Here is a 13,046-nt window from a genome sequence, read left to right on the forward strand (position 1 = left end):
CTTGTGTGTCTGCCTCATTTGCTTAGTAGTTGGAATCCTTTAAGGGAAGGACTATAGAACTCATTTATCTTTGTATCATCAACTCCTAATATAAACATGGTAAACATGAGATTATTAAATGAGTGTTCAAATGATTTCATAAATGGAGAAAAAGTGACTGTAATATTAAAAAATGACTTAATTTAGCTGATTCCTAGGTTCCTGGTGGTTCCTGGTGGCTCAGACGGTAAAGCGTCTGCCTACAATGCGGGAGGGAGACCCGGGTTTGATTCCTGGGTGGGGAAGATCCCCTGGAGAAGGAAATGGCAACCCGCTCCAGCGCTCTTGCCTGGACGGACGGAGTCGGACACGACTGAGCGACTTCACCTCACTTTAGGTTATTTGAATAAAAGAAGAAACAGTACCTCCTCTCCGGCAGTGTGTTCTGATACAACAGTGTGGAGGTGTGTTAAGAGCAGGCAGTAGAAGGGAAGGGTGAAGCCACCGGGGGGAGGGAAAGAGGACAAAGACGAGGCAAAGCAGGGCCCTGGAGCGACCAGGAGGGAGACCCAGCCTGGGCACAAGCGCGGCTGTGACAGCCACTGGCAGAGGGGGTGTCGGGAGCTGAGATTATGCTCGAAGAGCTCAAGCTTAAACATAAACCTTTTTTTTTTTTTTTAATAGAGAAAAAAATTGAGGAAAGCAGAATTGAGTAGAGAGGCCTGAGTGGTGAAAGTCTGAAATAGTTTTAGGGGCTGAGAGGAAAAGCTGACCGAAAGAAACAGCTGCTTCATAGCCTTTCTGGAGTGAGGCCAGTTATAGCTGAAGTAAAAGTGCTGGTGAGCGATGAAGAGAGTATTCAAAGCAGGAGATGATGAAGTTGTCATCCTTTTGTGTCAAATACTACAAGAGGTGCTCTGGGCCTACAGAGATGAAAAACCAACATGCCCTCAAAGAACTTTTGTCTAGTAGGGAAAAACTATCTTCAACATATACTTAGTTCCAACGTTACTGCCTTACTTTTTAAATGGTATTATAACATAGTTAGCACTGGAATACGGCTTCTACATACTCTGTCCACACATGAGAAAAGCAATCTCTTAGGCACTTTCAGTTATGGTTACGAAGAATAATTGTGGTATACAGGTATATTATTTCCTGAAGCTGTGCTATGTCAAATGTTGACACCATTCCAAAAAAGAAGTTATCTTTCTGGATCTATTAAGAAAATTGTTGTCATTAAATTTTTAATTGGTTAAAAACAAACAGGTCATTTCAGTCTCCATAAATACAAACTGATTTTATCAGGGTCCTTAAAAGCAAAGTATCTGTTCCAGTTGACCTCAGAATCAAACCAAATCTGCTCGGACGGAAAGTTGCTAATAAGAAAGTTAAACTCAGTCAGGTGTGGGTCCCCAGAGCTCACACAACACAGGAAACGAGTGTGAGCCAGAAGTACGTTGACTTAAACATGGTAACAACCACAATTGGACAGAAAAAAATTACATACCTGTTCAATTTAAATGTGCAAAAAGTTTCCACAGTTACTTTTCCAAATGTCATGAGAAACACGATGCCTTCCAAGTTAGGGCTTGCAAAGTAACTAGCCTTTTCTGCATCAAATCCAATCTCCAAATCAGCAAGATACATTTTAGAGAGGTTTTCAGAAAGCATTTGGCATTTAACCTTTAAAAGCTAATCTTTAACCTAAAGACACCTGAGCACTAATTACAAATTTTCTAATTAATAAATTTCAGCTAAAAGGCAGTAATTTTTACAAATCTGTTTTTGATAATAGAGTCTCAGCACATTTTTTTACAAATTGTTTCAATAAAAAATTACTTAGAATTCATTTCTGAAAACCCATTGAAAGAGCAATTTAAAAAGTCCTCAAAGCCATTACCCCTCCTCTTCTTTTCTATAAAACTCAGCTCTATCTTATATTACTTATAGTCTTTGTAGAGGATCAGTTCTTCATGAATAGTCTTCTTGAGTAAAAAACAAACTCAAAAGAGCTTCTCTTTTTCTCTTGACAAGAACTCCCATGAATGCACAAACAGATGTTTGGAAATATTCTATGAAAATACCGTCTGAAACAGCATGCAGCTGAAAACAAACCAAATGTCTATAAATCTTAGTACATCTTCATGAATAAACAATATATAGCAAGTAAAACAAGTTTCTTGAACAAAATTTTCAAACTCTTAAGTGAAAAGCAAAATAGCATTGATTCATATGTTCAGAATGATCCAATTTTTGGTTTTGTTGTTGAAAATTATAGTTGAATATCTTTAGAAGCCAGGTAATCCCAGTGTTAAATAAATTGTTTCAAAGCAGATGAAAGAAAACTTGCAAATCCTTTTTAAAAAGGATTAACATTAGTATAACACTGATATCCAAACCTGTAGAGATAGCACATAAAAAAAAAATTATAGACCAGTATCACGTATGAATATTGATGTAAAAACTCTAAATAAACTATTAACATCTATATAATATCTAACTCTAATATCACATTAAGAAAATAATTCACCATGGCTAAGTAGGATTTATGCCAGGAATGTACAGATAGTTGAGTGAAAAATTCACCTTATTAATAGATTTTAAAAGAAAGATCGTATGCTTATCTTCATAGATGGGGGAAAACTTCAACAAAGTTAACAAGCATTCCTGATACAAATTCTTGAGAAAACAGGCTATTTCCTTAACATTACCAATTAAAGGCCAGCATTTTCGTTAATGCAGAATTATAAGGCGTTCCTACTGAAGTCAGAAATAAGACAGATGCTCCTGCCTCTACTACAGTTTTATGAGTGGTATTGCCCAATGCAATCAGGTAAGAGAAAACAATGAGAAAAGAATTAAAACTATGCCTATTTGAATATGATATGATAGGATATCTGGAAAACTTTGGAGAATTAAAAAACAAAATCAAAAAAGAATTTAGCAAGATGGCAGGATGCAAAATTAATATGCGAAACAGCCTTCAGATACATAAATACCCAGTTGGAAAAAACTCCATTTAAAATGGCGATAACAGATAAAATACTTAGGAATACATTTAAGAAATGTAAAACTTTTATAGGAAGAGAACTATAAAACCACTGGAAAAACTAAGTGTGCGCGTTAGTTGCTTAGTTGTGTCTGACTCTTTGCGACCCCATGGCCTGGAGCCCCCCAGGCTCTTCTATCCATGAATTCCCCAGGCCACAATACTGGAGTGGGTTACCATGCCCTTCTCCAGGGGATCTTCCTGACCCAGGGATCGAATGCAGGTCTCCCGCAATGCAGGCAGACTGTTTGCTGTCCGAGTTAGCAGGGGAGCCCGTCTATAGGAAACACTAAAAGCATGTTTGAGCATCTGGAAAGACATCGCTTGTTTGTGCATAGAATGTTTCACCAAGATGCCAGTTCTATGTTAAACATTTAATACAAAAACTGGCACCAGGATTTTTCTTCTCGAACGTGAAAAGTTGAAACTAAAGTTTGATCTCAAATCAGTTTGTCACCTTGGAACAGAAGAGTGACTTCAGGAAGAAAGCTGTACTCGGCATTCCTCTAAGAACTGAACTCGCCACCCGAGTCAGTCCTCTCACCTCCGGCAGATGTGCTGCCATGGGGGTTGCCGAATCATTCAGTTTTCAAAAGAAGCTAGAAACGCACGTGAAATTTTACATGTGACTGTGTTGACAGCCAGTTTAAATGAAAAGTAAAATACAGGTTAGGCAAAACATGCCTTGCATGTCCATCTGGACCACAGGCTGTCCGCTTCTGATCTTTTGAAAGTTGACAAACTTTTTCTGTAAAGGTTCAGCTGGTAAATATTTCAGGTTTTGTAGGCTACATACCACCTCTGTTGCTTATTCCTATGTTTACATCATTTAAAAAGTGTAAAAAGGCGTTCTTAGCTCCAGGGCTGTAAAAAACGGGCCTTGAAGTTGGCTCCTGGGATGGTAGTTTGCCATTCTTGGTTCATAGAAATCATTAGCCTTGAGATTCAAAGATAGTCACATCACCTAGCCTCTTATCTCTTACAAATAATTTTTTAAAAATCAAGCTGGAGAAAGTATAATATAAATTCACTGCAGTGGGAGAGTTCATAATGCAGTACGTTTTCCTCCTAGCATACAGACAGTATTCAGGAAGCACATCCTGAAAGGGGATTTATGTGCAATTTTGAGACACCCTCCCATCACCTGTCCCATTGTAACTGCTCTTACGATGGCATATTAGCAGGAAAATGGTTTCTATTTTATTCCAATCGTGTTCTTAAACAAACAAAAAACCCAAAAAACAGTATTATTGGGTTTACAATTTAGATTTTTCTGATCAAGAATTATTAGAGTGGTTCTTGCTTCTTGGCTGTACTTGCCTTTTCTAATCCCTTAGAATCATGTTTAATAAAGTTTAGGGTAATAGTATCAATTTCTGAGACAGGCCAAGAACTTCCTAATCCTATTAGACTAATGATGCGGCAAACATCAGAGGAAAAGTGGTATCCAGTTCATCCTTAGGGATTTCTTTGTTCCTGGCCCAGCCTCAGAAGTGACATTTCAGTGATCTGACCTGGCCCGGAAAATTGAAACTCATTAGGAGACTGTAAAATTTTTCCTAGGGTTCTTTAAAAGATAGGTAGTGAGATTTTAATAACTACATGTGAAGAAGGTTGTTAAGATGGAAATCATCTCTCAAATGCCTTTTAAACTTCACAATTCATTGAAATGACATCGGGAGTGTCAATCATACAATACTGTATCAGATTTGATCCTGAATCACTAGCAATTTGACTCTAGGTCTACGGAAGTTGTCCTCAGTCTTCAGGTCAATTACAAAACCAACCCAGGACTAAGGATTACCTAGAGTTTTGCTGGACCAGTGTCCCTGGGCTTCTTAATCAATGTCTCTAATTTCAGGGAAGAACAAACTCAAAAGCAGCTCTGCAAGATTAAGAACCGTGAGGTGCTGCAGTAGGCAAGCCAACAGTTAGTAACAGTGGGCCAGCTGTTAATCCAGCCATCTCAAAGATGAAACCACACAAGCTACGGATTAAAAACAGTAGCACTAAAACTAAAAACTCATCGCTCCCTGATTATCTTACACTTTAGCCTCATCCATGCTGTAGAGGACTCACATCTACTGTGTCTGCACGGTAAAAAGACGGCATGATATCCAGCATCTTTCTCCAATCCGGCACTGCCATCACGTTGGTGCTCTGAAATTCTCTATGCTGCGTGCATTTACATCACACAAATAGGCACATTCTATAAACCAGGCCCCAACTCCCTTTCCAAAGACTCGGTTTAGCTAAACATCTACTAGCCCACTGCTGGCTTAGGAGGGTACCACAGTCTCTGGGGGGCTCCTGAACAGACTCCATCTCAATCATTCTCAGGCTGTTGCTCAGTTGCATCCAACTCTTCGCGACCCCATGGACTGTAGCCCACCAGGCTCCTCTGTCCATGGAATTTTTCAGGCAAGAATACTGGAGTGGGTTGTCATTTTTTATTCCCCTTCCCAACCCAGAGATCAAACCTCCGTCTCGTGTCCCCTGTACTGGCAGGCAGATTCTTTACCACTGTGCCACGTGAGAAGCCTCCATACTACACTTGATCTTAGGCAAATGCTGAGAAGTGATTCTCAGGCTAGCCCCATAAGATAGTAAAAATAAATATGTTGAAGCTACCTAAATATTTATGAAATAGAATCTTTTAAGCCATTAGAAATGGCTTTCTTTTTGAACATATATACCTTCTCTCTAAAGAGGAAAGTACCTTTTAATTAAAAAAATTTTTTTGGCCATGCCGTGCAGCTCATGGGATCTTTGCTCCCTTAGTTTGACCAGGGATCCGGCCTGGGCCCTCAGCAGGAAGAGCACAGTCTCCTAACCACTGGCACGCAGGGATGCGAAATCGCTTGTCGTGTCCGATTCCTTGTGACCCTGTGGACTGTAGCTGCCAGGCTCCTCTGTCCATGGGATTCTCCAGGCAAGAGTACTGGAGTGGCCTGGCATGCCTCCAGGGCACCTTCCCGATGCAGGGATGGAACCTGTACTTCTTCCGGCTTCTACGTTGGCAGGCAGGTTCTCCACCACTAGCGCCACCTGGGAAGCCTCAACCACCGGACTGCCAGGGAATTCCCAGAAGCATCTTTTCTAAGAAACAGCAAACGAGGTCTGAGAAGCTTTGGAATTCCCATTAGTATATTAGGGAAGGGCTTATGACGGGTTATTTTTATTTTTTGTCCTTTGTCTTTTACATCAAATACTTTCTCCTGCGAGAAGAGCTATTGCCCTAAGGCAACATAAACTGGCCTTGAGAACAAAGTTGGACCAGTAAGCTCCCTGCTCACATCCAGGAAGTGATTAAGTAGGCCCCTGGCAACTCCACACAATTCAAAGACCAGATTCACGAACAAATGGTGTGGATACCATCTGGGTCACTTCAAACATATGGAGTACCTCATCCAAATTACTTATAAGAACATCAAAATTGGACTGTGTGAAGAAAAATTAAGGCATGTATGCAAAAGGCATTGCACACATTAGTCTTTTTTTTCTGATTAGGCTGATATTTCTTTTCTTTAAGTTTGTCCTGCAAATACCCTAAATGCCAAAGTTGAACTGGAAAAAGATATACACACGAGACATACATTATTTTTAATCTACTCTTTTTTGAAGTTAGATGGAAAAAAAAAAAATCCCTGAACTCTAGCTGAGTATGCATGCTATACTAATACCACTATATCATTTTACAAGTGTATAAATTAGGACAAAGGGCATGTTTTGTTCTTTACAGCAGAAAGGCATCAAACATTAAAAAAAAGTAGCTTTCATGTTTGAGGAATTACTACCTAACTCTAAATTTAAGGAACATCAACTTTCTGTATTTTTTCCTGTGGGAAATTTGCAAATATGATGCAATATACTGAGACTCAATCAGACACATTTTCCACTAAATACTGAGAAATATTAATAGTAAAGTAGCCATTAGTTTTGAAAGTTATTTCCAAGCTTATATAATACAGTCTTCAGAGGTACCTTTAGTTCTTAATATTTGAATAAAACTAAAAAATGTTATGTCATGATGGCTTTGATCTATTAAAAAAAAATTATTGGTAAGCGTAACAGACTTTACTTGCATTCTCCTAACTCTGATGAGCACTGAGGAGAATCAAAAACAGTGACAACATCCACACTCTGTACTTTATTTAAAATTAACAAAACGATAAAGACAGTTACAGGTAAATGACAATTCAGTACATTTAGCTGGATAGTATAAAAATTTACATATTCATAAGCACATAGCTCCTTCACCATCAACAACAACACGGAACGTTTTAGTCTATGTAGTCAAAGTCTTCTGGAATTCCAAAATTTTTATCAATTTTATTTTCTTCAAATCCAAATTTTCTTTTGGCCCAAGATTTTATGGCAAATATGTTATCTATAAAGAAAAGAAATATTTTTGAGAGTTGGAAACATAATCATAAAATTTCAAATACAATTATACTCATTGAAAAAAAATTTCTATTATTTTAGAAGCATCAAAATAAGGAAATTTCTGTATTTTCAAGAGTTATTGTTGTTTAGTCGCTAAGTCATGTCCAACTCTTTTGTGACCCCATGGACTACAGCCCGCCAGGCTCCTCTGTCCATGGGATCTCCTGGGAAAGAATACTGGTGTGGGTTGCCGTTTCCTTCTCCAGGGGATATACCTGATCCAGGGATCGAACCCACATCTCCTGCACTGCAGCTGGGTTCTTTACCACAAAGCCACCAGGGAAACCCATCTTCAAGAGTAATGACAATCAACTTTCAGAATAAAGAAAATTTTAGTGATTGTTTTGAATAAACAGATTTCATATTCAAAAAATTCAGTAAATCAGTTGCCACTAAAGAATACCTGACTTAAAGAATAATCCAAAGACAGGGAGAGGCTGATGGTGCCTCTTTAACATCTCCAGAGCAGAGGTAGGGTTCTGTTACCTCAGGAATTAGAGCTGCTCCTGTCCCAGAGGGCACCCCTTTTCTTCCCTCCCCCAGCACAGAAGTGGCTTCTAGACAGCCAGGCTAGGGAGCAGGGGTGAAGAGGAGGGGGTCACTGAAGGCTAAAAGGAGCAGCTATAGCCTTAATGTCTTCTAGGGAATTTAAGCGCATCTTACCACCGAAAAAAAGTGTTACATCTATCTAAGGGGACCCGAAGGAAATAAAACCAACTGTGCACAAAGATTTATGATCAAATCTTCACCTCAGTGTAACGAAAGAAAAAAATACAAGTACTCTACACGTCCAATCACCCAGAAGCGTGTCTATGCAAGGCAGGACCAGTGTGGCCACTTGGCAGCACTTAGAGAACAGGAATGACGGTGAGCTTTCTTTTTCTAATTTTAAATATTCTGTCTAATGTACATATACCATCTTTATAAGGAATATGTACTGACTATAAATATAGAAAAACCATGGTATACAACTTTCTGGTTCATAGTGCTCCGTAAAACGTGAAGCACTGTGTTAGTTGTGATAATGAAATAGGTTCTTTTGGAGTGTTGTTGGCTGAATTAGCACTTCCCCCAAAGCTCCCTCAGAATGTGACTGTATTTGGAAACTGGGTCTTTAAAGAGGTGATTAAATTAAAACCTGGGGTGGACCCTGATCCGATTTAACTGGTAGTGTTGCAAGAAGAGGAAAGTGGACACACTGAGGCGCCAGGGACAGGCACTGGAAAGCTCTGCAAGGACACGGAAGAAGCCGGCCACCTACAAGCCACGGGGAGAGAGGGCTCAGGACGCCGGCCATCTACAAGCCACGGGGAGAGAGGACTCAGGACACCACGCCTGCCGACGCCGTGGTTCTGGACATTCAGCCTCCAGAACTGTGAGAAAATCAATTTCTTTAGTTAAGTCACCTGGTCTGAAGTATACTGTTATACTGTATGGTATCATTAGGAAGTTATTATATGGAGTTTGATCACTTTTAAGAATACTGTTTTAGGAAGCTGAATTCCAAGTATCAAGTAATAATAATTAAATAGTTTGAATAAAGTTAACTGCTAAGGTGAATACTGCTATATCAAATAGAATGTTAATAAAATATTCTGATTTCTTTAATTGTTATAGAATATCAGCTCAGTTCAGTCGCTCAGTCGTGTCTGACTTTTTGCGACCCCATGAATCGCAGCACGCCAGGCCTCCCTGTCCATCACCATCTCCCGGAGTTCACTCAGACTCACGTCCATCGAGTCAGTGATTCCATCCAGCTATCTCATCCTTGGTCGTCCCCTTCTCCTCCTGCACCCAATTTCTCCCAGCATCAGAGTCTTTTCCAACTGGTTAACTCTTCATATGAGGTGGCCAAAGTATGGGAGTTTCAGCTTCAGCATCAGTCCTTCCAAAGAAATCCCAGGACTGATCTCCTTTAGAATGGACTGGTTGGATCTCCTTGCAGTCCAAGGGACTCTCAAGAGTCTTCTCCAACACCACAGTTCAAAAGCATCAATTCTTTGGTGCTCGGTGTTCTTCACAGTCCAACTCTCACATCCATCATGACCACTGGAAAAACCACAGCCTTGACTAGATGGACCTTTGTTGGCAAAGTAAGGTCTCTGCTTTTCAATATGCTATCTAGGTTGGTCATAACTTTTCTTTCAAGGAATAAGTGTCTTTTAATTTCATGGCTGCAATCACCATCTGCAGTGACTTTGGAGCCCCCAAAAATAAAGTCTGACACTGTTTCCACTGTTTCCCCATCTATTTCCCATGAAGTGATGGGACCAATGCCATGATCTTCGTTTTCTGAATGTTGAGCTTTAAGCCAACTTTTTCACTCTCCTCTTTCACTTTCATCAAGAGGCTTTTAGTTCCTCTTCAATTTCTGCCATAAAGGTGGTGTCATCTGCATATCTGAGGTTACTTATATTTCTCCCAGCAATCTTGATTTTAGCTTGTGTTTCTTCCAGCCCAGCGTTTCTCATGAGGTACTCTGTTGAGTTCAGTTCAGTCGCTCAGTCGTGTCTAACTCTTTGTGACCCCATGAATTGCAGCACGCCAGGCCTCCCTGTCCATCACCAACTCCCGGAGTTCACTCAGACTCACGTCCATCAAGTCAGTGATGCCATCCAGCCATCTCATCCTCTGTTTTCCCTTTCTCCTCCTGCCCCCAATCCCTCCCATCATCAGAGTCTTTTCCAATGAGTTAACTCTTCGCATGAGGTGGCCAAAAGCAGGGTGACAACATACAGCCTTGACGTACTGCTTTTCCTATTTGGAACCAGTCTGTTGTTCCATGTCCAGTTCTAACTGTTGCTTCCTGACCTGCATATAGGTTTCTCAAGAGGCAGGTCAGGTGGTCTGTATTCCCATCTCTTTCAGAATTTTCCAGTTTATTGTGATCCACAGTCAAAGGCATAGTCAATAAAGCAGAAATAGATGTTTTTCTGGAACTCTCTTGCTTTTCCATGATCCAGTGGATGTTGGCAATTTGATCTCTGTTTCCTCTGCCTTTTCTAAAACCAGCTTGAACATCAGGAAGTTCACGGTTCACTATTGTTGAAGTCTGGCCTGGAGACTTTGAGCATTACTTTACTAGCGTGTGAGGTGAGTGCAATTGTGCGGTCGTTTGAGCATTCTTTGGCATTGCCTTTCTTTGGGATTGGAATGAAAACTGACCTTTTCCAGTCCTGTGGCCACTGCTGAGTTTTCCAAATTTGTTGGCATATTGAGTGCAGCACTTTCACAGCATCATCTTTCAGGATTTGAAATAGCTCAGCTGGAATTCCATCAACTCCACTAGCTTTGTTCGCAGTGATGCTTTCTAAGGCCCACTTGACTTCACATTGCAGGACGTCTGGCTCTAGGTGAGTGATCACACCATTGTGATTATCTTGGTCGTGAAGATCTTTTTTGTACAGTTCTTCCGTGCATTCTTGCCACCTCTTCTTAATATCTTCTGCTTCTATTAGGTCTATACCATTTCTGTCCTTTATTGAAACCATCTTTGCATGAAATGTTCCCTTGGTATCTCATTTTCTTGAGGAGATCTCTAGTCTTTCCCATTCTGTTGTTTGCTTCTATTTCTTTGCACTGATCACTGAAGAAGGCTTTCTTATCTCTTCTTGCTATTCTTTGGAACTCTGCATTCAGAGGCTTGTATGTTTCCTTTTCTCCTTTGCTTTTTGCTTCTCTTCTTTTCACAGATATCTGTAAGGCCTCCCCAGACAGCCATTTTACGTTTTTGGATTTCTTTTTCATGGGGATGGTCTTGATCCCTGTCTCCTGTACAATGTCACAAACCTCCATCCATAGTTCATCAGACACTCTGTCTATCAGATCTAGTCCCTTAAATCTATTTCTCACTTCCACTGTATAATCATAAGGGATTTATTTGATTTAAGTCATACCTGAATGGTCTAGTGGTTTTCCCTACTTTCTTCAATTTCAGTCTGAATTTGGCAATAAGGAATTCATGATGTGAGCCACAGTCAGCTCCTGGTCTTGTTTTTGCTGACTGCATAGAGCTTCTCCATCTTTGGCTGAAAATAATATAATCAATCTGATTTTGGTGTTGACCATCTGGTGATGTCCATGTGTAGAATCTTCTCTTGTGTTGTTGGAAGAGGGTGTTTGCTATGACCAGTACGTTCTCTTGGCAAAACTCTATTAGCCTTTGCCCAGCTTCATTCCGTATTCCAAGGCCAAATTTGCCTGTTACCCCAGGTGTTTCTTGACTTCCTACTTTTGCATTCCAGTCCCCTATAATGAAAAGGACATCTTTTTTGGATGTTAGTTCTAAAAGGTCTAGTAGGTCTTCATAGAACTGTTCAACTTCAGCTTCTTCAGTGTTACTGGTTGGGGCATAGGCTTAGATTACTGTGATATTGAATGGTTTGCCTTGGAAATGAACAGAGATCACTCTGTCCTTTTTGAGACTGCATCCAAGTACTGCATTTCAGACTCTTTTGTTGACTATGATGGCTACTCCATTTCTTCTAAGGGATTCCTGCCCATAGTAGTAGATATAATGGTCATCTGAGTTAAATTCACCCATTCCAGTCCATTCTAGTTCGCTGATTCCTAGAATGTCAATGTTCACTCTTGCCATCTCCTGTTTGACCACTTACAATTTGCCTTGATTCATGGACCTAACATTCCAGGTTCCTATGCAATATTGCTCTTTACATCATTGGACCTTGCTTCTATCACCAGTCACATCCACAACTGGGTATTGTTTTTGCTTTGGTTCCATCCCTTCATTCTTTCTGGAGTTATTTCTCCACTGATCTCCAGTAGCATATTGGGCACCTACCGACCTGGGGAGTTCCTCTTTCAGTATCCTATCATTTCACCTTTTCATACTGTTCATGGGGTTCTCAAGGCAAGAATACTGAAGTGGTTTGCCATTCCCTTCTCCAGTGGACCACATTCTGTCAGACCTCTCCAACATGCCTGCCCTTCTTGGGTGGCCCCACACGGCACAGCTTAGTTTCATTGATATTCATGGCATAGAATATCAACAGATACTAAAACAAATCTTTATGTAACAATCTAAACCAAATCTCTACTTTCCATAAGAACCTAAGTGATAACTACTAACTAATAGCATGAGGTACTTTAGAATGGTCTGTTTAATTTGGTTGATGTCTGCATAACCTATGCATTCTTGAGAGTCACCAACAAATACTGCTACATAAGACAGTTATTAAGTATATTACAGGTCTTGCAGAACATAAAGAGCCTATGCCTTCAAACTGACACAAGAAAGAGAAAAATTAACACTAAACAATTCCAAAGTGATATGTATGTTAGAGATAAAAGATCAAGTGTTATATGTACTGTTTCCAGACTCTATGAGACTCTAAGAATACAGAAAGACTTGCAGAAAATAAGAGGACAGCTTTGGCACTGCAGGAACCTTTGGATTTCAAGCCGGGATCAGGAGAGGAGGAGGAAACAGGCACTACAGTGAGGCTGGAGCCTCTGCAGGAAGGATACTGGGTCACGTGAGGGCAAGAAACCACTCTATAAACCTTCAAAGGTGAAGAACAAACAAACAAACAAAAAGCCTCTCTACACA

General features: G+C 40.2%; 1 protein-coding gene across 4 annotated transcripts in view; it reads right to left on the reverse strand.

The window, feature by feature from the left end:
• Window positions 1-7,161: 7,161 nt before the first annotated feature.
• Window positions 7,162-13,046, reverse strand: part of MND1 (meiotic nuclear divisions 1) — an 86,102-nt gene continuing 80,217 nt past the window's right edge. For all 4 annotated transcript variants that reach the window (XM_060400932.1, XM_042234258.2, XM_042234260.2 and 1 more), the window contains one exon: window positions 7,162-7,421. In XM_060400932.1, the coding sequence (XP_060256915.1) occupies window positions 7,315-7,421 (107 nt within the window). In that variant the 3' untranslated portion in view covers window positions 7,162-7,314. The remainder of the gene's footprint in view (window positions 7,422-13,046) is intronic.

Source organism: Ovis aries, chromosome 17 (assembly GCF_016772045.2).
Source record: "Ovis aries strain OAR_USU_Benz2616 breed Rambouillet chromosome 17, ARS-UI_Ramb_v3.0, whole genome shotgun sequence".
Taxonomy (NCBI): domain Eukaryota; kingdom Metazoa; phylum Chordata; class Mammalia; order Artiodactyla; family Bovidae; genus Ovis; species Ovis aries.